Source organism: Phodopus roborovskii, unplaced genomic scaffold, assembly GCF_943737965.1.
Source record: "Phodopus roborovskii unplaced genomic scaffold, PHOROB, whole genome shotgun sequence".
Classification (NCBI taxonomy): domain Eukaryota; kingdom Metazoa; phylum Chordata; class Mammalia; order Rodentia; family Cricetidae; genus Phodopus; species Phodopus roborovskii.
The window spans coordinates 560,422-585,145 of NW_026126542.1; the positions used below are offsets into that span (position 1 = coordinate 560,422).

Genomic DNA, 24,724 nt, shown 5'->3' on the forward strand with positions numbered 1-24,724 from the left:
CCAGGTCTCAGGGGATACCTTTGGCCACTGGGCTCCCTGAGTGGGCCAGGGAGCTAGGGTCCAGGGGATCCCATGGGCACTGAGCTCCCTGAGTGGGTCAGGGGCTAGGACTCTCGACCACTGGGATCCCCAAGTTGGCTATGGGCCAGGGCCCAGGAATTCCCTAGTCCCAAAGCTGTGTCAGTCCCGAAGTAACCCACAGAGACACTGTATTAATTGAAGCTGTTGGCCAGTTACTAGCATTTTTATTGGCTAGTTCTGTCTTAAATATTAACCCATAATCACTAATATATGTATTTATTCCTACATGGTCTTATCAAGAATGCTAGACTCACACCCTCTCTTTCTGAGATCACATTGTGACTCTACCACATTCCCCAGAATCCTCCATCTCTCCTAGTCCTACCTATCTTGCTTTCCTATTTGCCAACTGTGCTTTTATTTATTAGCCAATAAGAGAAACGTATTTACAGAATGACATCTCCCATCAGATTTCTATAAAGAAAAACTCAAATCACATGCAGTAATACTTTTAAAGGAGAGAATGATTAAAATATAAGGAATATAAGAAAAATGTCCCCTTCCTGGGTGTTGCTGGGTGGTTTTTGTGACACTGATATTTGTCATTAACAGCTGATGTTTTCCTAGTGTTTGTTGTTGGTGCAGTATCATTGAAAGTCAGGGTGAAAATTCAGGTTTTGGAGGTCTCACCATCACAGGCTAGAACTACAGGAGTCTAAATTGAAGGTCCTGGGAGGCCTGTGTGTCTCTTATAATCTAATAGTTCTCTGGTACCCAATGCTGCTTCTGAAAGAGGTCCTCAGAGGACTCTAAACTGACTTGTCCCTGTTATTAGCATCTTACTGTAGTATGATATATTTGTCACAAGCTATACTGATACTGTATGGTCAATTAAAGATCCTACTCTTGAGAGTCCCAGGTTAATCTCCTATCTGCCTTTGTCTGGGATCCCATCCAGGAGACCATGTTACATAGCTGCCAGGTCCACCAAGGCGCCTCTTGGCTGAGGCAACTTCTTGGGTTCTCTTGTCTCCTGGGATGGCATTGATATATTTGAAGGATGCTTATTAGGTATTTTGCAAGATTGAGATAGTCTGATGTGGTACTCAGATGGAGGCTATTATGGGTTGGACCAAGAGGAGGAGGAGGATCACAGTTGCAAAGTACTATTTCCAGTCCATCTTATTGAAGGCCCATGATGCTGACACAGTGTCATCTGATGGATGAGGTGTTTGTTAGTTTCTCTGATGGGGAGTTACTTGTCCTCTTAGAAGCTATATTTTATTTGGGAGGAAGTCACCCTGTGCAGTTCATATAGTAGAGACTGGTGGGTGAAGTATCTTCATGAATTATTATGATACTTCTACATTGGAGATTTCTATTTAGTTTTTGAAAAACTGACTGTATTCTACAGCAATGGCACTATTTCCTCATCCTCATCCTCAGCAACACTGGGTATTTTTGACTTTGAAAATATAACCATTTAAAATGGTGTGGAGAGGTGGTGTCTTATCGTGGTTTAACTTCCATTCATGATGACTAATAATGGTGAATACCTTGTCATGTGCTTTTTGGCTGTTCTGCTTTCCCAGTCCCCGCCCCCTGGTGTGTGTGTGTGTTTGTGTGTGTGTGTGTGTGTGTGTGTGTCTGTGTGTGTTTATACAATCAGGTTTCACCTCATTTCTGAAGTAGGTAGTTATTTGTATATTCTACAAGCAGCTGTATCATGAGAATATTTGTTATGAGGCTAGGCAGATAGTTCAATTGGAAAAGGGTTCACATTGCAAATATGAGAACCAAGTTCAAGCCCCAGAACCCATGTTAAAAAACAAAAATAACTAGGCATGGTGTTGTACTGTAATTCCAGCTATGGGGAGTTAGAGACAGGCTGATCCTTAGGGCCACTGGCCAGTCAAGCTAGACAAATCTGTGAGACCCTGCCTAAAAATACAAGATCAGTAGTGCCTGAACAAGTATGTTTGAAGTTGTTTTCTTGCCTCCATATGCATGTGTATACAAATGTATATACACATATACCTGTGTACACACATAAACATATATATATAAACAAATGTGTGTATAAGTAAAATATTTTATGTTCCTGAAAGTGTTTTTGTCATAGTCTGTGTCTTTTGATGAGCTTAAGATTCTGTTGAAGAGTTTTGGGGTCCAGTGTTGGGACTTCATGCATTTTCTATGCAATGTTGTTAATTATTAGTAATAAATATTAGTGATTATGCTGGTAGGGATACAGGCCAGAACCATATTTTCTTCTTAAGGTATCCTATCTTGAAATAAAAGAACATTTCCAAAGCCAACTTTAAGTCTTCTCTGTAATTACACTAGTTGTGTTGCTGGGTCTGAACTGTAGACACATTACAGCTCTTCAAATAGCAACGGGCTATGTGGGGTTCATGTGGGAGGCTTGCACTCAGCCCTTGGCCCCATGAAGGATACGATGCAAAGAGCATGTGTCGTATGCTGCTCACATCAGTGGGCATGCCATCTTGTGACAGTCACAACAGCAGCTCCTGCAGGATTTCCCAAAGACTTGACAAAGGCATTTATGCTAACTAACAGCAAAAGGGAAGAAGCCAAGCTCTACTGCCAAGGAAGAAGGAAACCTCCCCTTCCCCAGAGAGACTGGCACCAAGTGGCGTTAACTGTTAACTCACAGAGTGGGTCTGAGGAGATCTTGCTGGCTTGATTTAAAATAAGAACAGAGGTTAAGGAAGGTGTTTTTGGTACATTGAAGTTTAATAAACTCATCTGCTAGTCAGCTTTGACATATGACTGGCTTTAATACTGATAAATATCAACTCTGATGCCTTTGTTTCTGATGTTTCTCATTTTTGTTTGTTTTGTTTGTTGTTTTTTTGTAGTAATCAGTTCTCAAGTTGAAAGAGAGACATGTTTACTCTCTAATTGGTACCTAGCAAATATTGACTTCTTGGGTGACTCAGTCAGTCCTTAATTATTTGAAGTGATTCTATTTTTAGCTTCAGAAAAAAGTTCATAGACTGAAACAAGAGCCGCTCCCCTTACTTTAGTTCGTACGCTGTGATTTCTGGGTGTTAATGACTCAGCTTCTTGTTCTTCCTACAGTCAACTTAGACCCGCAGGCCCTGCATCTGCCTCCTCCAGTTAATGACCAGTAAAACTCAGGCAAAGTCTAATAGCCCAAGGAGGAAATAGCTGAAGCCCACTGTAAGATCCAGATAAAGGATCAAGGAAGAAGAAATACTTGCAAAGAAGAAGAAAATAGGAACCTGAGATTTCTGTTAAGACTGGAAAGCACACAGAACTTAGTAATAGGAAAAAAAAAATAGAACATGACTTCACTTTGTTTCTTAAGGTTTTGAATTTTCCTTAAAGCTTCCGTCAGAAAGATAATGTCTGCTGTAAATGTATGTATTTAATATACATCTGCGCACAAAGCAAGCCATCTATCTGCACGTTTAGTCATGTTCCTTTCTAAGCACCCATTCTGTCTCATTGCAGGTAAATCTCTTTGTGCTGCTCTCTGTGGTTTGCATCCTCTTGAATCTGGCAGGATTCATCCTAGGCTGTCAAGGAGCACAGTTTGTGTCCAGCGTGCCCAGATGTGACCTGGTAAGCACCCTGTAGCTTCACTGCAGTGTGATGTGGCAGCTAGGTAGGAGATGCATGGATCAGGTCTCCACAATCGATGTGCCTGCCTGCATCTAAAAAGCAAAAATGGATATTACCAGAATCCAGGTCAAAGGTCCTTCATCCGAAAGCTTTGGAGGCCAGGTGCGCATCAGCATTTGGAGATTTTCTGATTTTGGAAGAGAAATACGATACACAGACCATCTATTTTGCAGTGTGTCAGAGGCATCTGGGACAGAAGGCTGTGAACAAGACTTGTGGTTTGCAGGGCTTTCTTGGATCTCATACTTGTGAACAAGAGGCTGTAAATTTACAGAGTTTCTGACTAAAAAGGTTTTATTGTTGGCTTTGTGGTATTCGCCTTCAATCCCAGCACTCAGGAGGCAGAGGTAGGCAGATCTCTGTGAGTTCAAGGCCAGCCTGGTTTGCCTAGTGAGTTCCAGGATCTTGTCTCAGACAAAAACAAAGAAAGAAAGAAAGAAAATACAACTCAAATAGATAGTTTTTATAGGTTGTGGTGAAGTGCTCGTAACACAGCCCATTTTCACCATTGTCTGCTACAGTGCAATAGCACACACCTTCACACTGCTGTGCAATCTTCCCAGCTCTTCATCAGCCCCATGCCAGCTACCAACTGTCCATTTTATCAATTCCAACACTCCAAAGATGTTCGTATAAATAGAGTCACACAGTTTTTGTCTTTCCGTGGGTGATGTCTGCGTCAGGATTCTTTCCTTTTAATGGTTGAATGACACTCCATTGTCCATATCTATGATGCACTTTGTCTGTCATCGGTGGATGGATCCTTGGGCTCTTGCCACCTTTTGTCTATTGTGTATAAAGCCGATGTGACCAGCAGTGCCCAAATGTCTCCCCCAAGCCCCACTGTCACTCCCTTTGGCTGTGCTACTCCGAAGTGGAATTTCTGGGTATCTAGACCTTAAAAAGTCAGGGCGGGGAGCATCCAGTAATCCGTGTCTCACTTAGTACAAAAGCAGGGGGTAGACTCTTAATGGGTTATAGTAAATCTTCTGTGTTTAGAATTTTGTCCCATTGCAACCTGCCTTATAGAAACAAAGAGGATGCGAGCCAAAAAGGCTGACTTATGAGAAAAGCTGTTGTCAGGCTCTTGCAGTGAAACCCACAACCTCCCCAATCACGGAAGCTCCCAGGGCCTCACAAGCCTGTTGTTCTTTCTCACACTGTGCAAAATTTACAAGCATTAAAGTTTTGTGTTCAAATGAGAGTGGTGAGCATAGCTGACCGGTTGGTATGGCATGGATGTCTTCAGGTGAAATAGAAAGTATATGTTTAACATGATGTGAGATGCACAGTAGGGGCCAGTCTGGAAAGGAAGCTGACACACAGTCCCCTCAGGTATGAGGTTCATTAGTACGAAAGGGACTCGTATTTGTTAGGGTTTCTATTGCTGTGATAAAGCACCATGACCACGGTAATGGCTTCCGGGTTGAAGGGTGGAAATTCAGCATTTGGAACTGGGGAAAGTTTTACAGGTATTTTTCAGGTGAGTTAAAGCATTTGAAGAGAAACAAGAACAAACTTTAGACGTGTGGAACAGAGGTGGGATTAAAAATGAAGCTTTAGGTGTTCAGTTGGCAAGGGTGGTGAAGGAAATGCACTGTGGGTTACTGTCATTTGCACAGAGCCTCGGGGACTTCCTTGTGGCAAATAGGAGCTTGTCATTCATGACCATGTAATGATTAAACTTTCAAGTAGTCCTGTTCCAAGGGATTAGCTTGCACTCATCTGGACAATCTTGCCTGTATCTGGGCTCATCCTGAAGACTTGGAACTGCAGTAAGTCCCCGTGTACTTGGCCTTCTGGTGGGAGACTAGAACCTTTCTGCAACCCCCCTCCCCCATCTTCCTTCACTAAACACCTTACAGCAAGAGTAGGCTGGGGAGGGAGGGACCCTTTGTAAAGTGACACCAAGCACTGCCACAGGGAACTGTGAAATGTGGGCCTCTGAGTGAGGTCTGGAGGCTTGCACCAAGGGCCAGAAATAGAAACCACCCAGAGTCATGTGGAAATGAGTTTGGTTCTCATGAGGAGGAAGCAGAGTAAGTTGTCATCTGCAGGAGGGTTGACTTGTCACTACCCAGTACTGTGATCGGTGCTAACTCAGGCACTGTTCAACCTAATGTGAGGCAGCCCGCTCACTGTGGGAGGAGCAGGACAATGGGTTGCCAAGAGGCGAGGAGCCTCCCCACCTGTGGAGCTAGGCTTAGGCAGAGAGCCTGTTGGAGTGGCCATAGTCCTTTCATTTAGAGGGTGAAAAACTTATGTCTATATTAACAGAGGAACTTATCTGCAACACTGAGACAATGGTGGGAAAATTCCAATGCAAGCAGCTCTGTGTGGGGTCTTAGGTTGGAATGTTGCTGAATTTAGATGGAACATGAAAGGACCAAGTTATGGGAATGCATGGTAGATAATTGCAGAACACATCAAGGTGATTGAGTGCCATTCTTTGTATCAGAGACAGAATTTATATGAAAACCAGATATAATAATGCATCCTTTAAACATGATTTTATGATGAAGCATAAAAAAAATGTTGGAATCCATGGAGGTCTAGAACGGGTCATTCCAATCTAAAGGAGCAAAAAGAAAGGATGGTGGTTGTCCCCAGAGAGTAAGCAGGAGAAGGGCAGTGAAGGAATGTTCTCAGATATGATGGTAACAGCTGGCGTTGAGAAGGACTTGGGTCACACAAGTACCCTGCTGAAATTCCTCAAATGATATACTTACTATTTGTATATATGTAATGTTTTTGTTTTGTTTGTTTGTTCAAGACAGGGTTTGTCTTTGTAGCCCTGGCTGTCCTGGAACTGGCTCTGTAGACCAGGCTGGCCTTGAACTCAGAGATCTGACTTTGCCTCCCCAATGCTCAGATTAAATGCATGCACCCCCAGTATAATTTATATGTAATATGCACATCTTACCTCAAAAGAGAAAATAAACTATAATAGCTGATACTCCCCAGTGTTACATAATCCAGTAGTGGGATTTTTTTTTTCCTTTAGTTTCCTACTCAATTTCAATATGAAGAACCAATTTCTTTCTTATTTTCACAAAACTGAAACTCAGTACTACAACTAGAGGTTAAGAACATTAATTCAGTAAGAAAAATAGCCTCCCCTGCTTTAACAGTTAAAAGTGTGACTGTGTAGTTGTTGAAGATTCCTGAAGAGTTTGCAGTTAGTGAGTTGAGAGCTGCCTAATTAACAATTAGTGAACGAGCTATAACCTCGACTTTCAGGAAAAAGGGAAGCAAAGCCAACTTCAACAATTCAGACTGCAGAGCAAGAAAGAAAGATTGCCTTTGTCCTCCAGTTGGGGTTTTATTTACCCAAACCAGATGTTATGTATTTTCTCAGCTTGCTTAAGAGAAACTTGGAAGTGGCCAAAAGTTTGCAGAGCATGCCATTAAGAATGCACAAGGTTACTCATCAGTTATTATTTCACTAAGAATCTATGGCTGCACTGAGAATGAGCACTGGGAGGTCTTTCTACATGGTCCAGGACTACCGTTCACAGAATTCACCTTGTGTTTCTTACCCTTGAGGTAGATTAGGAGTCTCTTGCCTTCTTGAAATCAAAATCAATCATGTGATTCACTTTGGCCACAAAGTTATAAGCTAATGTGATGGCCATCACTAACGCTGATTAATAAAATTAGAGGATGCTCAATTGAGTTTGAATTTCAGATGAACTCCTAATGACCTTTTTTGTTACTATTAACATGCCTCAAGCAATGGTTGACACATTATTTTAGACAATTGTTTGTTTGAATTCACACTTACATTGGGTGTCCTATATTTTATCTGACATTTCTTAAGTGTCATTTACTATGTGCTCTCTATCTCTTAGATATGTCTGTCACTCATGACACATCTCTGAGATGGTGGATGTTTCACAAATCTGATTCCCCAAGGGAATATGACAAAGAGAGACCCATGTTGGCCTGCTATGGCCTTGTAGCATGTATAAGAAATGGACTTTGGGGCTGAAGAGATGGCTCAGCAGTTAAGAGCATGTCTTCCTCTTCTGTAAGACCTGAGTTCATTTCCAGCACCCACATTGGGTGGCTTACAACTTCCTGTAACTTCAGCTCCAAGGGATCCAATGCCCTCTTTTGTCCTTTTTTGGAATTGCGCGCGCGCGCGCGCGCACACACACACACACACACACACACACGCACGCACACGCACACGCACACGCACACACATACAGACAAACACATACCATGAAAAATATAAAATATGCCACATGTTATATACTGTATGATGTAGCAATCATTGTTCTGCATGTTTCCTTAAGGTGGACTTGGGTGAAGGCAAGATCTGCTTCTGTTGTGAAGAATTTCAGCCAGCCAAATGTACAGACAAAGAAAATGCCTTGAAACTCTTTCCAGTTCAGCCTTGCAGTGCTGTTCACCTTCTGCTTAAGGTATGATTGACAGCTCACAGGCTCTGCTGAGAAATGCACCAAGGGGGCCCAAGAAGGCTCCTTGAGATATTCCCTTTTGGTGATGGTCTTCTAATAGTCAAACTGCTAAGAGTAAGTATGAGCAGCCCCTCACTAATGACCCACAGTCAGAGGAGTGTAGTGAAGGCCAGAGATTGCATCTTAAGTATGGAGAGATTTCATTGTGTTTAAGAATATTGCATTAAGAACATAATCTGCTAGCCAGGTGTTGGTTGCACACGCCTTTAATCCCAGCACTAGGGAGGTAGAGGCAAGCAGATCTGTGAGTTCGAGGCCAGCCTGGTCTACAGAGCATGCTCCAGGACAGGCTCCAAAGCAATACATAGAAACCCTGTCTCAAACAAACAAAACACAAACAACAACAACAACAAAAAATCAAACAAAAAAGATAAACTGCTTTAAAAAAAACCCAAAAGACCCAAAAGTTGAAAGGAATATATGTTTGTAAACACGTCTGAGGTATAGCTTTCAGGAGAGCCACAGTTGTACACTCACTTGGTATTGTTGTTCATTTGTAGTGAGTTGCATGAACTTGTTGAATGTTCCATTTTAGGACACACAGATCAAGATCAGGTGGAAAATACAGGAGACACTTGAGTTCTTTGTATCTTGTTTAATAGGCAGCAATTATAATGAGGAAAAGAAATTTAGGAAAGTATGCAAAGGATTCAGGTCAAAGAGAAATGCAAAACCAGCCTTTATGTTGGAGCTGGATAGCTGTGGCCTGGCTGTAGTAGGTGGGAAAATCACCTAGTGACCCTTAGCTGTTGGTTAGTCAACCACCACTGTTTCTCTGTAGATCATTGGTTTTGGTGAGGAGGAGGAGGAGCAGGAGGAGGAAGCTCAGAAAGAACTCTTTTGAGCTGCCAGCTCTGGGTAGTACAGGACTTGAGAAATGACCTACTTGCTTTGCCTTCTACATGTTTGGTAGCTGAGTCATCTGGAACTTTCTAAGCCTGACTTAGTTTGGGGAAAGCCGCTGAAGGAGCCAGGGCTGTAGCCACAGCCACTTTCAGGGTTGCCTGTTCTGCTATTTTGAGGAAAGAAGTCCTGTTTCCTCCCCTGCTCCTGCTGGTTGTGGCTGGGTGCCTGGGGCATCTCTACCTGTCGCTGCTCCCAAAGTAGACACACTGGCCACAAGTTAAGCAGATTGCATCCTGCTGGAATTGGGCACCAATTACAGAAGGTTTTCACTGCTCTTCTGGAAGGAACATTTCTAGATAGCATTATAAAAAGTCCCTCTGTGTCCCTGGGAGATTGGTTCCCGCACCCCTGAGGACACTGAACTCTGTCACACCCAAGCCCCTTCCGTACAACGGCATAGGTTTGGCCATGACCTGCATACACTCTTTCTGCATGCTTGAGCCATCTTTAGAGGCAGGGCCTGGTGCAGAGTATTTTGCAAATAGTTGCTATATCATTTAAGGAAAAAAAATAACATAAAAAGGGTCTGTGCATGTTCAATTCAGCACAGCCTTGTTCTGTTTTGAACATTTTCCATTTGGGGTTTGTTGAGTCTGTGAAGTTGAACCCCATGACTGCCTTGCATATAACACTAGGCCTTTGTGAGACAGGGAGATGCAGAGATTGGTTTTTTTGTTTGTTTTTTTTTTTTTTTTTTTTTTTTGGTTACTTAATTGGAGCCTGACCCTGAGCTGGGACCCTCAAGCCTTCAGGGTCCTGGATTTTAGATGGATCTCACTAAACCCAGTCTAAGTTGTTTTGTTGGTTTAGATAGTCTTACTGTATTGTTCAGTCTGGGTATGAACTTATAATCCTCTTGCCTTTGTCCTCAAATAGCTGGAACTATCAGGTTTTAAAATTAAGAAATCTCCATGCTGGAAGAGGGTTACATTCGCCAGCATTTATTTCTGCACTGCCATGAGCCAGATGTTATCTAACTCCCTGCCCTCATCTGCTTGGAAGCTTGCCAGTTTGGGCAGCATTGTTATTGACATGATTTTACAATACTCTCTGATCAGTGGTCTTGTTGTTTCCAGAAAGTTCTGTTTGCCCTGTGTGCCTTGAATGCCCTGACCACCACAGTGTGTTTGGTGGCTGCCGCCCTGCGCTACCTCCAAATCTTCGCCAGCAGGAGGCCATGCATTGTAAGTGTGTAGGACTGGCTGTCCATCCCTACTGTGTGCGGAAGCACTGTGTGGTGTCTGGCCTAGCTGTGCATCCCTACTGTGTGGTCCACTGCTTTTCTCCTGTCGTGCTGTTTAAACAGGACGAATCCCAGATGTCTGCAGAGGAAGTGGAAGAGCATGGACGAATCCCAGACCCAGACGACTTCGTGCCGCCGGTGCCTCCCCCGTCCTACTTTGCCACATTTTACTCCTGCACACCAAGGATGAACCGCAGGTATCAGTCCTAAGCCACTGGGGTCTCGTGTTATGTTCTGTGTTCCGATTTGTATGGTCTCCAGAATGCTCAGCCTGAGCTTCCCCTTTTTTCTCTAAAATCCAGACAGATTGTCCTATGTGGGTTGTTCCCTTCCCTGTCGTCTCGTTTCTCTCTGATAAACCAGATAATTCCAAAGATAAGTCCAACCATGACCTAGAGATACACTTTTTCAATTTCAATTAGCTTCCCAGAGAAAACTGACACCCAGGGAGATAACAGTTGTAATTTGACATGATTGAGAATTTCTGTTGCCCTGGAAACGTGCCCAGTTAGGCAGAATCGATGTCTCATTAAAACACCATCAGCGGGTCCCAACAGTCATGAAATCCTTTGCAGCCACTAAGAAAAATATTAATTACTAATTGCATCTTTCTGGGCTGTTTTTAAATGGACACCATGCTTTTTTCCCTTTCAAATTCCAGCTCAGAATTTGACTGTTTTTTTAAATTTGTCTGTAGAATGAAATGGGCATTTGTCTGGTTTTTAGTGATGCCTAAAATCGAACCTTTGAAGAATAATCTCATTTATTCATCTATCAAGCACTATCAATCCTCCACTGCTTGCTCAGGACAGAAGCTCAGTCTAGATCACTGACATGTGTGTTAGGATCATAGTAGCCAGTGCCCAGAGGCCTCCCAAGCCCAGAATAGCCAACTGGGTTACCCAGTCAGCTCTGGCATCCCTAGAGAAGTGACATTATGCTGAGTTTAGAGGTTAAGCCACAAACAGGGGGGAAAAAATCTCTAAGGTCTATTGGAAAATTAGCATCTTTAGCTTGCTATTTGGGGATCAGGACATGCATATTTTTCAATATCCATAGTACATGTAGAGTCCAGGACAGTTATGCATACATTTGAAATAAGTCCCACCGAGGCATTGCTAATTTGACTGTTACCTTACGCCTTCCGGAACACCAGCCCAGGCAGACAGAAATGGTCACGAAGCCTGGGAAGGAGCTATCACTGAACGATCAGAGGGCAATGCTGGGTCTGGAACCGTAAGGCTTTTCTTTGTTTGGGGAGTGGCCTGCTGGCAATGCAGAGTGTCGGGGGCCAGGGTCAGATGATCTGAATATTTCAGAAAGTAAGAGGAGAATCGCAGATGTTGAAGAGGGGCCACAGTAAAACACGTGTTCTCTGTGGTCCATCTCTAGTTTTAGAACCTCCCAAGCCAATACTTCTCCATTGCTAGGGATGAGTGATAAAGGAGCCCAGAGAAAATAACTTTCCAGGAAATAACAGTCTTGCTCATCTCTGCCTTAGTCAGTATTCTGTGGCCATGAAGAGACACCATGACTACGGCAACTCTTACAAAGGAAAGCATTTAACTGGGGCTGGCTTACAGTTTCAGAGGTTTGGTCCATTGTCATCAGATAGACAGGGTCCTGGATAGATAGGTACCTGATGGCTCTAGATCTGGATCTTCAGGCATCACATAGAGTAACTCTGACTCAAGTCAGCCTCTCTACACCTTGGTAATTGCCAGACTCTTTCAAAGTTTCTCTGCTAAAATTGCCAGTTAGCTATAGCTTTGTTATTGGGAGTGGGGTGGCCATTTACCAAAAGAACATAGAGCTTTGCTATATCAAGTTCAGAGAAAAATAGAATGCCAACCTTAATCCACCTTTCTACTGTCCGTAATATGACTCTGTTTTTAAATTTTATGCAGCCCCTCACACAGTGCATCATTAGCTGGGGAGTGTGGAGCACCTGCCCTAGGGAGATTTTTCTGCTAACTCCTTTTGTTTGAAATCAACACACACCCCCCCAAGCCTGGATGCACGGGAGAGGGGGCTTGGTCCTGCCTCAACTGAACACACCAGCCTTTGTTGACTCCCTGGAGGCCTCACCCTTTCTGAGGAGTGGATGGAGAGTGGGTTGGGGGACGAGGGGAGGCAGGGGGGAGGGAGGGGAGGGAGGGGAAATTGTGGTTGGTATGTAAAATGAATAAAACGTTTTAAAAAATGACAGTGAGTTTCTCTCATGAACCAGACATTAGGGGAACCAAGGCAGGAAATTTTCTCTGTGTACAGGAGAGAGCCAAGATTTCTCTTATCCTTAGTTGTTTTGACTGTTAGCTATGTAATTCAGTGGTATTCAGCACATTCACCACACTGTGAAACCACTAGCTCTATCTCATTCTAAGGAAATGCCAGGTCCATAGCACATAAACAGTCAGTTCTCAGTCCCCTTTCCCCAGAGCCTGGCAGTCACCCATGCTTTCTGTCTCTGTGGACTATTGCTTGTGTTTTCACTTATGTAATTAAAGGGGGAAAAGGTGTTACATTTTATACATCATCTTTTGCCTAAGGACCCTCCTGGGCATTTTCCTATGGACAGCTTGGATGGTAATCCCTCTTATAGATCGAGCCACTGTGAGCGGGTTTTCTCCAGCCTAGAGACGAAGGCAGAGGGTCTGTTGCAGGGGCCAGTGTGCAGAGCGTGCCTCCTGATGCCCAGGTGCTTTTTCTAGGATGGTTGGTCCTGATGTCATCCCGTTGCCACATATCTATGGAGCACGGATCAAGGGTGTGGAAGTGTTCTGTCCTCTGGACCCCCCACCTCCTTATGAAGCTGTGGTGAGCCAGATGGACCAGGAGCAGGTATGGCCAGAGGAAACAGGTGGCACATCTACAAAGATTATGCTCTCACATCATCTGAAGGGGTGTACTGGGGTCCTGAGTAATGATTTACTGAGCAATGACTTGAACCTCATTAAAGACAAATCCTCTTTCTCACTTCCTTTGTGACTCAGGAGTCTTCATTCCAAATGCCGGAAGGACCAGAGGCTGCTGCGAGCCCATTGGAGCCAGTCTGCACACAAATAACTCAAGGTAACACACATCCCCACCTCCCAAGCTGCAATTCAATAGACTAGAACATTTAGTGAATGTTCTGACCAGAGTTTTGGCTGGAGGTAAGGTATTCTTGGAGCGAATGGTCCAGCCCACATCCTCTTGGCAGGGCCAAAATACTGTCAACTCTTAGGGTTTAGAAATAAGATCTAAATGTGAACTTGAAGAAAAAGAAAAAAAATATACTGAAATAAAGGTAAACGACCAGGATCTTTTTTTATGAATAATCAAACTATCCTTAGGAACCCATGGAAAAGAGTGGAGGTTAATTTGTGGTTCCTATGCTTTAAATCTATTTTTTGGCTCTGTTAAAATGATCTGGACCCCTTTTGTGTATGGCAATGTATATTTGTCCTGCCATTTACAACCAAGGGTTTTAATGCTGAGACAATTAAGATTTTTTTTCTTTCAGTCCTATGGCCTATGCTAGAGTCTTTTTACATTTATCCTTGTAATTTAAGGACACCATTGTCCCAGCTTTCTGTCTTTGGGGAGGTTTTAAATCGCCTAGAGAATTGTCCACTGGTACAAAACTGCAGAGGGCAATAAATAATGGATTGACTTTCTACCATTTCTGACGGAAGTAGCTGTTCAGCAGGGCTGTGTGGAACAGTCTACTAGTCACCTTACATCTGGGAGGGGGCGGACTGTGCTCCCGCTGCCGAGCTACAACCCTACCCCACAGTAATAAGAACTATAAAACAACACTGTCTTCCCCGTAAGGATGTTTGTAGTTCTTATTTGTTTGTTTGTTCGTTTATTTATTTATAACAAGGAACTTTCCCAGTAGAACCTCCACTTTCCCGTTGATACAGCTGCATTTCTTTAGTAGGGAATCATCCAGTTCCAATGTGATTTGCAGATTCATTTTGTCAGCCATTGGCTCCTTTGCTGAGCTGTTGAGAGTGTCCCAACCTGGGATGCCCTGGGCTGGGCAGATGTGCATCTGCTAGTCTTGGATAGCACCCTCGCCCATGTAGGCGGCACCTCCCGGAAGAGCCAGTGCTGTGAAAAGCTCAGGTGCTTCTGGAGGCTACTTCAAGATGCCCTAGTGAGAAAGATTCTGAACACCCCTAGGAAACAAACCAAAATGATGTGCTTGCATGGCTTCTTAATTTCACTCCCTGGCCTTATTGTTTTCCTAGTTTGCTTGTTTTAAGTGTGGCAGGGTGATTTGGAGAGGAAGGCTTTGCCATGGTGCCGGGAATGAAAAACTGCCTGCCTGGGCCACCAGCCTAAGTAAATGTTATTAATTATATCACTCTACCATGGCAGGTTTGGGCCCACAGGTGTTTCCTGACCAACGTTTTGAAGGCTGCAGCTGTTGAAATAACGTGTTTCTTTTAATTTTTTTTGTTTGTTTGTTCATTTTTTAAACCAGGTGGGGTTCTTCCTAACACAACTGGTGAAGAAAACACATCTGCATCAACTCCTATTTGCAACCTGGTGCAACCTCCAAGAAGCCAGAGGGCCCTCCTCCCACTGCTGAGGACAAGGTCAAGGAGCGACCCCTTGCTTCACCATTCAGAGGAGAGAGGTGATGTCATCCCCCAGGCCTTTGGTAGACAACTGTTTATCTGCCTGCTGCTAAGTATTGGTTGAAGGGGCCAGGTACAATCAGGTGGCTCTTGCTAGCTGAGGACTGTGCAAGTTTTATGCAGTATCTTGAGGGAATTTAAAATGCCATGGACAAAAAGATATTCCACATTCACATTTGGGAAAAAATACATGTGATATGTCTTTAAAATAAAAACAATAATTTGTGTGTTTCAGGGGAGGGTGGGAATACTATAGTGTATATACGGACGTTGGAGAACAACTTGTATGGGTAAGTTCTCCTTGGCCATGTGGGTCCTGGGGACTCTACTCAGGTCGCCACATTGGAGGCAAGTGCCTTTAGCTGATGAGCCATGTTACTGGCCCTACGCTTTGTTTGAGGCTGGTAGAATTTGTTCCTGAAGTCATTGGCAGTAGCTTTTGATTGCTCATGATGCTGTGCTGGCCATCACTTTAAGATTACTGTGTAAACCGTATCCTGATTTCTAGCTGCTGGAAGGCCTGTGAGAACCAGTCAAGGGGCATATGTTTTTACTCTTTGGCTCCATGATTTTGTATTTATCTTTTCCACTGTAGGCTTGCTTATTGAAATCTGACCGTGTTTTAAAAACTTTGGGTATGGTGAAACTTGTTCACCTACTTCATCTCTCTCCCTCTTTGTTTTGGGGTTTGTTTGAGTATAGATATTGAATAACTTGAAAAATTCAAAACAATAACATTGAGCCTTTTTGAATATATGGATACCTTAATATCTACAAACACCTCTCATTATAGAAAATATATATAAGTAAAGGAAGCAAAGGAATAAAGTAATAGCGTTTGTAATCCAGCCAGCAAGGGCCTCTTTTAGTGAATTAGTCTAGTAGTTATACTCTGCTCTTCAGAAACTCTTTGCAGATTAATCGGACATTCTCTAACCTTTCTCTCTTGGGTCCTGTCTGGCCCGTGTGGTCTCTGTTCTGTCTCTCTGACAGTGAGTGTCTTTTGTCACAGCTCTGGACTGACCATATGGAAGCCACAGAGGACATGTCTTTTGTCTCTGCAGCAGCTTCCAGGAGGGAAGGAAGTCCCACCTCCTGACCTTAGCTGTGTCCCTCTACAAACCAGTAGGCTTGGCAACCTGGCTTCTAGTTCCTAACCCCACCTTCCTTGTGGATCTCCTGTATCCTACCTGGCAAGTTGAGTCTTCGAGCTGGCTGTCCAGGAGCACTTAGCCGTTGGCACAGCAAATGGAGGCCTTCCTTAACCCCTTTTGCACTCTGCAGTCCTGTGGAGGGAAGGGCATCTACGCTTTGGCTTATTTTGCTGGAGAAGACAGTGAGTTGCCTTAATTGAGAGAGTGTAATCCCCACTCTGTCGCCACATGGTTTTAGCCTGTGAATCTGGGTGTTTGGAAGACACATTGTCTATGACATGCACATGGCAAGCTGGAAGGACACCTTCTACCCCTGGTTCAGAACTCCTGTCTACCTTTCTCCAGAGGAAACGGAAACCTTCCCTTCCTCCGTCCGCCCTCCCATCCTCGGCTTCCTGCTTCCATCAGTATCTAAACCCCCCTTATGAGGCCTTTACAGATTCAAGTTGACAGTTGTGTGCACTGAAGGCTGATGGTGGCTTAGGGACACATGGAGATCAGATCCAAGTATTCATTTCTTCACCCAGTTCGTGGTGAAACAGCTTCCTGCCGTGTTTATACCTTTATCAATGGAGGCAGCTGTGGAAATTGGAGCCTGTGGTGGATTTTTAGAGCCTCTTTTGACTCCTGGAATGATACAACTTTCTGCACCTAAGTTTTATGTAATAGCCATAGACCTGCCTCCTAGCCATGGTGTGAGCCTCCGTAAAAGAAGTCAGTACAGTGCCCTTGAGGAGGTTTAGGACAAAGGTACTGTGCCAGTAAACTTTGTGCCCATCCTACAAGTCTCTCATCAGACCCTTTTCCCTTTGACCATTCCATACCCCCAACATTCTTTTTCATTGGTTCACCATGTTTTTTCTGCTTGGCCATCCATTCCCATCTACCCGCTGTACCCCATGAAACATGCCCCACTGTGGTTTGCACTGTGAATTCTGTGCTGTGTCATCTGTCTTTGCCTTGGGAAGTGTTTATGTGCCATGGTCCAGTGTCTCAGGATATAGCCTATTGGAAGTCCTCTTCACACAATAGGCTTGGGTAGGTTTCATTTGCCTTCATTCCTTTCCTTCTTCAAGATGAAGGTGAGATGAACAAGCATGGCCTCAGGCATCTGCTAGATGTTGTCTACATGAGATTTATAGTCAGTGTCCAGAGGGGGCTTGGCCAATGGTGACATGTTATTTACCTCTGCCCACAGCTACCCCGGTACTCAGCTGTGAAGCTGCCACTCAGACAGAAAGGAGACTAGATCTGGCTGCGGTGACCCTGAGGAGAGGTGTACGACCAAGGGCTTCGAGATGCAGACCCCGCTCTTTGATAGATTACAGGTCTTACATAGACACCAAGCTGCTAGTGGCCAGGTTCCTGGAACAGTCCTCCTGCAGCATGACTCCGGACATCCATGAACTTGTAGAGAACATAAAATCCGTCCTGAAGTCTGATGAGGAGCACATGGAGGAAGCCATCACAAGTGCCAGTTTCCTAGAACAGGTACCGTTACCATCCCTATCGGATGTGCATCTAATAACCGGTGTCTACAGTGGCTGGAGGAAGGCCATGGTTACAGTCTCCAGGGTGTCAGAGAGGAAACTACAGAGCTCTTCTTCTGGTCTTTGTTACTTTTCCACAGTGCTCTTGGCCCAAGGGAAGGGAACCCCATTTTGTGGCAGGTGGAACCGTGCCTGGTGAAAAGTTCTGGACGTTATGGGCTTCACCCCACTTAGGGTTTCCTCAGTGGGAGGTTGTCCCGGGTGTGGTGTTTTCTCAGCCCTTAAAAATGACAGACTTTCAAGATTCTAGGAGCTGTTCATGTGTCTAGGAGTTCCTGGGTCAGACAAGGTAGCTGACAGGATTTAGAGGAACAAATAACTTTCTCTCCATAGACTAAAAAGTAATAGGCTCCCTAAACTGAAGTTGGCCCAGGAAAAGACAAAACTAGGCATGCATGGAATTCATGTGAGCCTCAGGTTTCTCGTCTTTAAAGGGTTGGGTGAGGTATTTCCAGCCCCGTGTAATTTCCTCCCAGCAAGAGCCTTCTCTTTACCCGTCTGGGAGCTGCTGTTACCATTTGGCTCTTTACTCATTATCTGGGTTAGTGGGGTAGAAGCTGTGGACACAGCACATCACAATGCCCGGTGTTACCTGCTCTGTGCCTTTGTACATGGAGTGTCCAACAAATGTGCCTTATGCTGAGTTGGGCTGGTTCTCAGTGTAATCGCTATTTCACCATTCCAGGTAGACTTGAACAATTCATCTCTTCACTTTCCTTTCTGTTCCCCATTCCACTCACTGGCCTTATTTATTTATTTATTTATTTGTTTGTTTGTACCAAAATTCAGTCAGAGTCTTTCCCAGTCTCCCAGGGGCTCATGGGAAAAGAGTGATCTGAATTGTTAGAGGAGGAGACAATTGGCTTCCATATTCTCCTGCAGCTTGCTCTTCAAGAGTGGTCAGTCATCCCCAGAAAAACAACAAACAAACAAACAAACAACCCACTTGTCTTACAATAGCCAAGTTTGATAAGCAGTGCAATTGTCTTAATTAGGAGACAAAAACAGGCCTTATAGACAAATATAATTAAGAGTGTTAGAAAATTTAATATCACAGCTTTTGTGGGCATTACATGTTTAATGAACTTGAGAAATCAGACTAAGACAGAGTGGCTTCGGGATGATTGTCCTATGAGGTCCGCTGGCAGGGAGGCTCCTGATTCTTTCTCTAACGGTGTCACACATCATAGTGACAAGACAGTTCAACCTTCAACAGACCTGTCAGCTGGCCAGTCCTCCCTCATCAGCCCTATATGGGGATGGGGGAGAGTCTGTATTTTTGCACTTGTACTGTTATGTTTTTAAAGTTGTATGCCATTCTCCAGCTTCCGCAGATAGTGTTCTGCTTTGTATGGTGTTTATCCAAGGGTTATCAGACCCATCGGAAGCATCGCTGATCTCACTGGGCATTTTATAAATTCATTACCTGAACCAGGCCAGTGACTGTGTTAGTACCACCTGCTTCTTGTTTAAAAATCTCAGGCTTGGAGCTGGGGAGCTGGGTAAAATGGTTGCTGTGCAAGCCTGAGGGCCAATGTCTGCGTCCTCGGTATCCACATAAAAACAAGGCATGGTGGCAGTGACCTGCAACTCTAGCAGATCCTGAGGCCTTGTTGGCCTCCAAGTCTAACCAAAATGGCCAGCATCAGGTGCAGCGAGAGACTCCAGAAAATGAGGTGGAGAATGATAGAGGAAGACACTAGATGTCAACTCTGGTCTACACATTCACAGAATGCATTCAGCACACGCATGTACACACACACACACACACACACACACACACACACACACACACCAGCAAATCAAGCTTCCATGTAGACTGTCAGGGTAGGTGGCAGGTGGGGCTTGAAGTTCCTAACAAGCCGTGCTGCCCACATCTCTCTCTGTCATTAGGAGTCACTCATTGACTAGGAACACAGGGATATTGGAGAACTATGAAGAGAACAATGTTAAAAACAAAAGAAGAAAGTACAGTCGAGCCATTTTATATGGCTTGTTTACTGCTAAAACAATAGAAAATAGGAGAATTTCTTCAAAACCTTACAAAAGAGGCAAAGTTTAAGACATCTTTAGAATTAATTCTAAGTGAAGCAATTAGACATCAAAATCCACAGACAGCCACAAGCCCATCCCTGGTCAGGCTAACATCTTCCCTTCTCCTCTTTCCCCAAAGATAATGGCCCCACCACAGCCCAGCACTTCCCAGGCCCCTGTGCTGACCTCGAGGAGACAGCCGGGCCTGCTGCACCTGCGCAGCTGTGGAGACCTGAGCACCTTTTCCCTGGCTGGAAGGCCTAGAGTGGAGAGGAGGCCCCAGCAGCGAGCGGAGGCTGAGCGGCCACACAGCCTCATCGGTGTCATTCGAGAGACCGTTCTGTGAACTGAGTGACAGTCCAAAGGAAGGATGTCCTTCTTCAGAACTGTTCCCTGCCTGGGAGTTGGGGTCCCCCTGGGAAGCTCTTAACAGGGGCCCTTGGGAGAACATTATTCCTACTCTTTCCTACTCTGACTCCTCCTTTTTTTTTTTTTTTTCTTTGCTGATGAGGGCACTAAGGTGAAGTAGGTCCCTTCTGGGCTGTGCGCTCCCAGTTGGAGGTGAAGGCAGGGAGCTCTCCATCGTCTGCTGTATCTTGCAGCATCCTGAGGGACACACACTGGGTGAGCAGAAAACAGGCTCAAGAGTCTTCACCTGCCTTGCCCAGTATGGTTCTTGTTGTTGCCGAGTTCATTCCCTTGCTGTAAGAGGAGAGCCACTGGGCTATTTATAGCTGCCTGCGGCCTCTGGCTGCTCAGTGAGAGGAGCTGGCAGGAGATGTGATGATTAACCCCATGTGACTGCAGTCCTCGCCTCCTGTGGGTTACCCTCCAATCCCATCCTCTTCAGGGAAAGCAGATGTGCTAATCGGTGATTTTTTTTTTCTTTTAAATGAAGGGCATTAAGGGAGAGGACTATGGTTGATTCCATTTATTCATGCTTGCAAACTAGAAACACCTAAGAGAGAACAGAGAATAAAGTGCTGACTTTGGAACTCTGGGCTCTGTGTGTAGTATTTGTGTGCACTCAGATGACCAGGCCTTAACTCAGAGCAGAGGTTCTCAACCTTCCTAATGTTGAGACCCCTTAATGCAGTTCCTCATGTTGTGGTGACCCCAGCCATAAAGTTATTGTCACTGCTACTTCATAACTGCAGTTTTCCTACAGTTATGAATCTGAATGTAAAATGTTTTTTTGGAGCCAGAATTTTGTTGAAGGGGGTCACGATCCACAGGTTGAGAACCATTGTCACAGAGAGTTGGGAACTTGGACTTGTGGTGTTTAGAGTGCTCCTATTGGCTACCAAACTAGTTTCATTTGCACAGTACCTGAACTCCACAGAAAACAATGCATTAGGCAAGGCAAGCCCTGGACTGAATTTTACAAATGCTAGCTTGAATGGCACCACGGATCTGCATTCTAGTGTGGCCATAGACAGAATCAATAAAGCAATTACTGATAGGATTAGTGCTAAGAAGTAAGGGGAGTTGGGGGGACATCTTTGAGGAAATGCTATTTGTCCCGGGTCTTGACTTTGAAGACCAGGAATTCCTCTGTTTCAGGCAGAGATAAGAGGCCAGGGAGGCTAGTGACCACAGAAACCCGACGAGCCGTGCTCTACGAGGACAGTGAGATACCACGGAAGTTTCTACCACAAGACAGATAAACTTAATTATAGTTTTAAAAAGATCACCATGCAACTTAGAAAATAGTTAATGTAGATAGGAGAGGAGGCAGGGAGCCGGAAGAAGGTGGCCTGGGAGGCCAGCACTGATTCTTACTGGACCCCACTCAGTCCTGTGACGAGGGTGTTAAAGTCTCATTTGATGCTCACCACAGCCTGCTTGGTGGGAGCGGCTATTTGTCTCCATTTTATAGGACAATAATACTGCATGACTTGCCTAAGGTCACACAGAAGTCAAGGGGCAGAGCTGGCATTCACACTGAAGTAGCTGGGTTCAGATACCTCTCCACGTCTTAGCTCCCCAGCTAAATATTTGTGTTTCCTGCTTCTGTAAGAACATTGTTGAGCTTCCTGCCTGGTTCATGGGGCTCTGAACTCCCTGGCTCCTCATCAACCACTCATGCCAGAGTAGGAACTGGAGGTCAGAGGTCACTGAACTGTGGTGGAAAGTAGGCTTTGGAAACATCTGGAAATGAAGGAGAAAGGAAGGGCTGTGAAGGGCTGGGTCTGGCTGACTGTGCCCTATTGAGTCACATCTGGGGGGATTCACAGCCACTTCCCAAAGGATAATTTCTGTTCTTAGTACCTCTGGCCCATCCTGAGGGGGGCACACGTCTCCTGGCTTCTCTAGAAGTCCACGCTATCAGCTTGTCCCCAGAGGCTGGTCTGCTGCCCAGTCAAACCCGCCTTCCCTGTGAGTCTCTGCAGTGTCAGACCTCTGGCCTCACTGCTGGCTGCTTGCTCACACGGTAGACCGCACATGTGGCCACTGTCCAGTGCATTCATCCCAGTGCGAGGCCCAGGAGTTCTCAGCCCACCAGGGTGTGAGAGGAGGTGCTGCCATGCCCCGGTGTGTGGCCAGACCGTGCTCACACACCCTCTGCCCAGCCCTCACTCCATTTTCCTCCCTAGCTGCGCCCATCTTCCTAAGTTCTTCCCCCGGCCCCTTGCTGGTTGGTTGCCTCTGACTACCACCACTCAGCTCACAGGATGCCTCGAAGGCTCAGGGTAGCTGGGTAGAGTGAACCCTTGAGGCATGGTACAAAGATGCTCCTGGCCGCTTGTCCCACTGACTCTTATTTATTAACTCTTAAGCTGTTTTTCTTCGTCTACATTTTGCCTTTGGGCTTTTTACCTTTCTGTCTGTCTGTCTGTCTGTCTGTCTGTCTGTCTGTCTTACTTTCTGGCTGTCAGCTGCCGGGCTCCTGGGCATGTCCTTCTCTTTCTGCTTTGTTCTTTTCTCCTTCTCTCTTGGGCCTAGATTTCTCCTCTTATTTTCTCTGCCTGTAGCCCTCCTAGCCCTCTCCTGACTAGCTATTGAATGTGCAGTTTTTTACTAGAGCAACCAGGTGCCTTAGGCCAGCAAGGTGAAACAAAACCAACACATCTTTACATAACTAAGCAAAGGCAGCAGAAACAAATGTAACAAACCTTTATATAGTTGAATTTTCCACAACAGCCTTCCTGAGGGCAGGGTAGTTGCTAGCTACAAGCCAAGGGGAAAGACATGAAGCCTGGGTTTACCACCCAAATGGCTACCAGGAGGCAGAGAGCTGCCTCAGTTTATCAGAGTTGCCTCTGCAGAGTCAAAATGTCTCATGTAATTCTAGAACCTGAAGCTGTTGAGGAAGACTGCCTCCTCTTTCTTGATCTCTACCCTCTCTGTAATATTACAATATCAATAATACTACAATATTTTATGAGTATTTATCTTGGGGGGGGGAGACTTTGAAGTAATACCATTCATTTCCCTGCGTGTGTGTGTGTGCACATGTGTAAATATGTACACACACATGTGTAAATATGTACACACACATGTGTAAATATGTACACACACATGTGTAAATAAAGAAATACTCAAATATTGAAGCATAAGTGCTTATGGGTTGACTGAATGTGTGTAGGGTAGACTGTTCTGCCTTAAAGGGGTTCGGAGGCGGGGACAAAGGATTTCAAACGTGACATCAGAATGAGACCAGAGCTTTGGTTACTGAGAGTGGAAACATCAAAGGCTTCACTAGTGAAGTAAATGTCAATCAGGACAGCTGGCTGGCTGGAACACTGTACAGTCATGGTTGGCTCTCCTTCAGTGAGTAAGAACACGGTGCCCACTTTGTGAGATTGGCACAGGAAAAACCAGGGCAGGGGTTGCTCCTTCAGAATGTTCCAGCAAGCTTTGTGTCTTGGTGTCTGAGGCCAGAGGAGGACTTTCCCAAGCTTCTGCACTTCATGAAGACTAGCTCAGGCATGTCTGGCTGGCAGTTGCCGGAAGGCTTGCTTTCCTGCCTGGTGAAGTTTTGGGGTGGAGGCTCTGGATTCCAGCCACTCCTTGCTCTCCCTTTCCACAGGAGGCAGACATCCGCTGCCAGCCTAACTGGTGTAATCTGGTTACTCTCTCTGCTCCACTTGCAAGCAAGGGAACCAAGGCACAGTTTGACTTGTGTGGCAGATGTGAGAGTCCAGAATTTTGGGACCAGAGCTTTTGGTTCAGAACTGAGGGGCTCCTTTCCCCAAATCTGTCATGGACTAAAAGCTTTTATAAATGATGGTAAACTGGTTTGACAGAAATAAATAAAGGAATAGCATGGCTGCTTTCTCATTAAAGAGGTTTATTTATTTTTTTTCAGGTACTTTTAGGTTCACTGGAAAATTGAGTGTCCTTCATAGGCATAGACTCCTTTGTTATCAACATCCCCCATCTGAATGGCACACTCGTCATAATGGGCCCACAGTTACCACCTAAGTCCATGCCTGTGGGGACCGAATGAAGTCCTGAGTGAATGTGCTTCGTTATCATGTCAAGAACCCAATGCTTCAGACCCATGGCAATAGCAAAGCCTTCCCTGGGTCAGGAGCGGAGGAATGACGGACCCGTCCTCTGGTCTAAGTATCTGTGTTACAGTGACTGTTAGCTAAAACCAGTGTATGCAGACACTGTCAACCACGGTGTCCTCCTCCTGGACAAACCTGAGAATGCTCTCCCAGACAGAACACATACCAAGATTAACTAGCCTGCCTCCTCAGTATATGTGTATGGTAAATGTTCCTCCTTGCTCAGCTGTATACAACGAACCCCTTCCTCAGTGATATACAGTAAATGAACTGAGTTTCTGGGCTGCTGCTGTGTCTCCATTAGAAAGCCCAGCACACCCAATCTCAGGCTTTCTAGGTGTGTGTGTGTTGTTTCTTCATTCCATAAGCCGTGAAGGTCAAGGCATATGAGTTTACTCTCTGTGTATACCTTATAGGCATAGACAACTGTGTGCCGTGTATCCACCAGCATAGTAGGACCGATAGTGTTTATCTGTCTAAAAACCCTCTTTATTCTGAGTTTTCATTCC

General features: G+C 44.9%; 1 protein-coding gene across 1 annotated transcript in view; it reads left to right on the forward strand.

Moving 5' to 3' along the window:
• Positions 1-20,693, forward strand: part of Entrep1 (endosomal transmembrane epsin interactor 1) — a 50,980-nt gene extending 30,287 nt beyond the window's left edge. The window contains exons 3-11 of the mRNA XM_051200123.1: positions 3,523-3,633; positions 7,995-8,123; positions 10,163-10,270; positions 10,393-10,526; positions 13,041-13,170; positions 13,323-13,401; positions 14,804-14,959; positions 17,313-17,605; positions 19,838-20,693. Coding sequence (XP_051056080.1) covers positions 3,523-3,633; positions 7,995-8,123; positions 10,163-10,270; positions 10,393-10,526; positions 13,041-13,170; positions 13,323-13,401; positions 14,804-14,959; positions 17,313-17,605; positions 19,838-20,044 — 1,347 coding nt within the window. The 3' untranslated portion in view covers positions 20,045-20,693. The remainder of the gene's footprint in view (positions 1-3,522; positions 3,634-7,994; positions 8,124-10,162; positions 10,271-10,392; positions 10,527-13,040; positions 13,171-13,322; positions 13,402-14,803; positions 14,960-17,312; positions 17,606-19,837) is intronic.
• Positions 20,694-24,724: the final 4,031 nt, after the last annotated feature.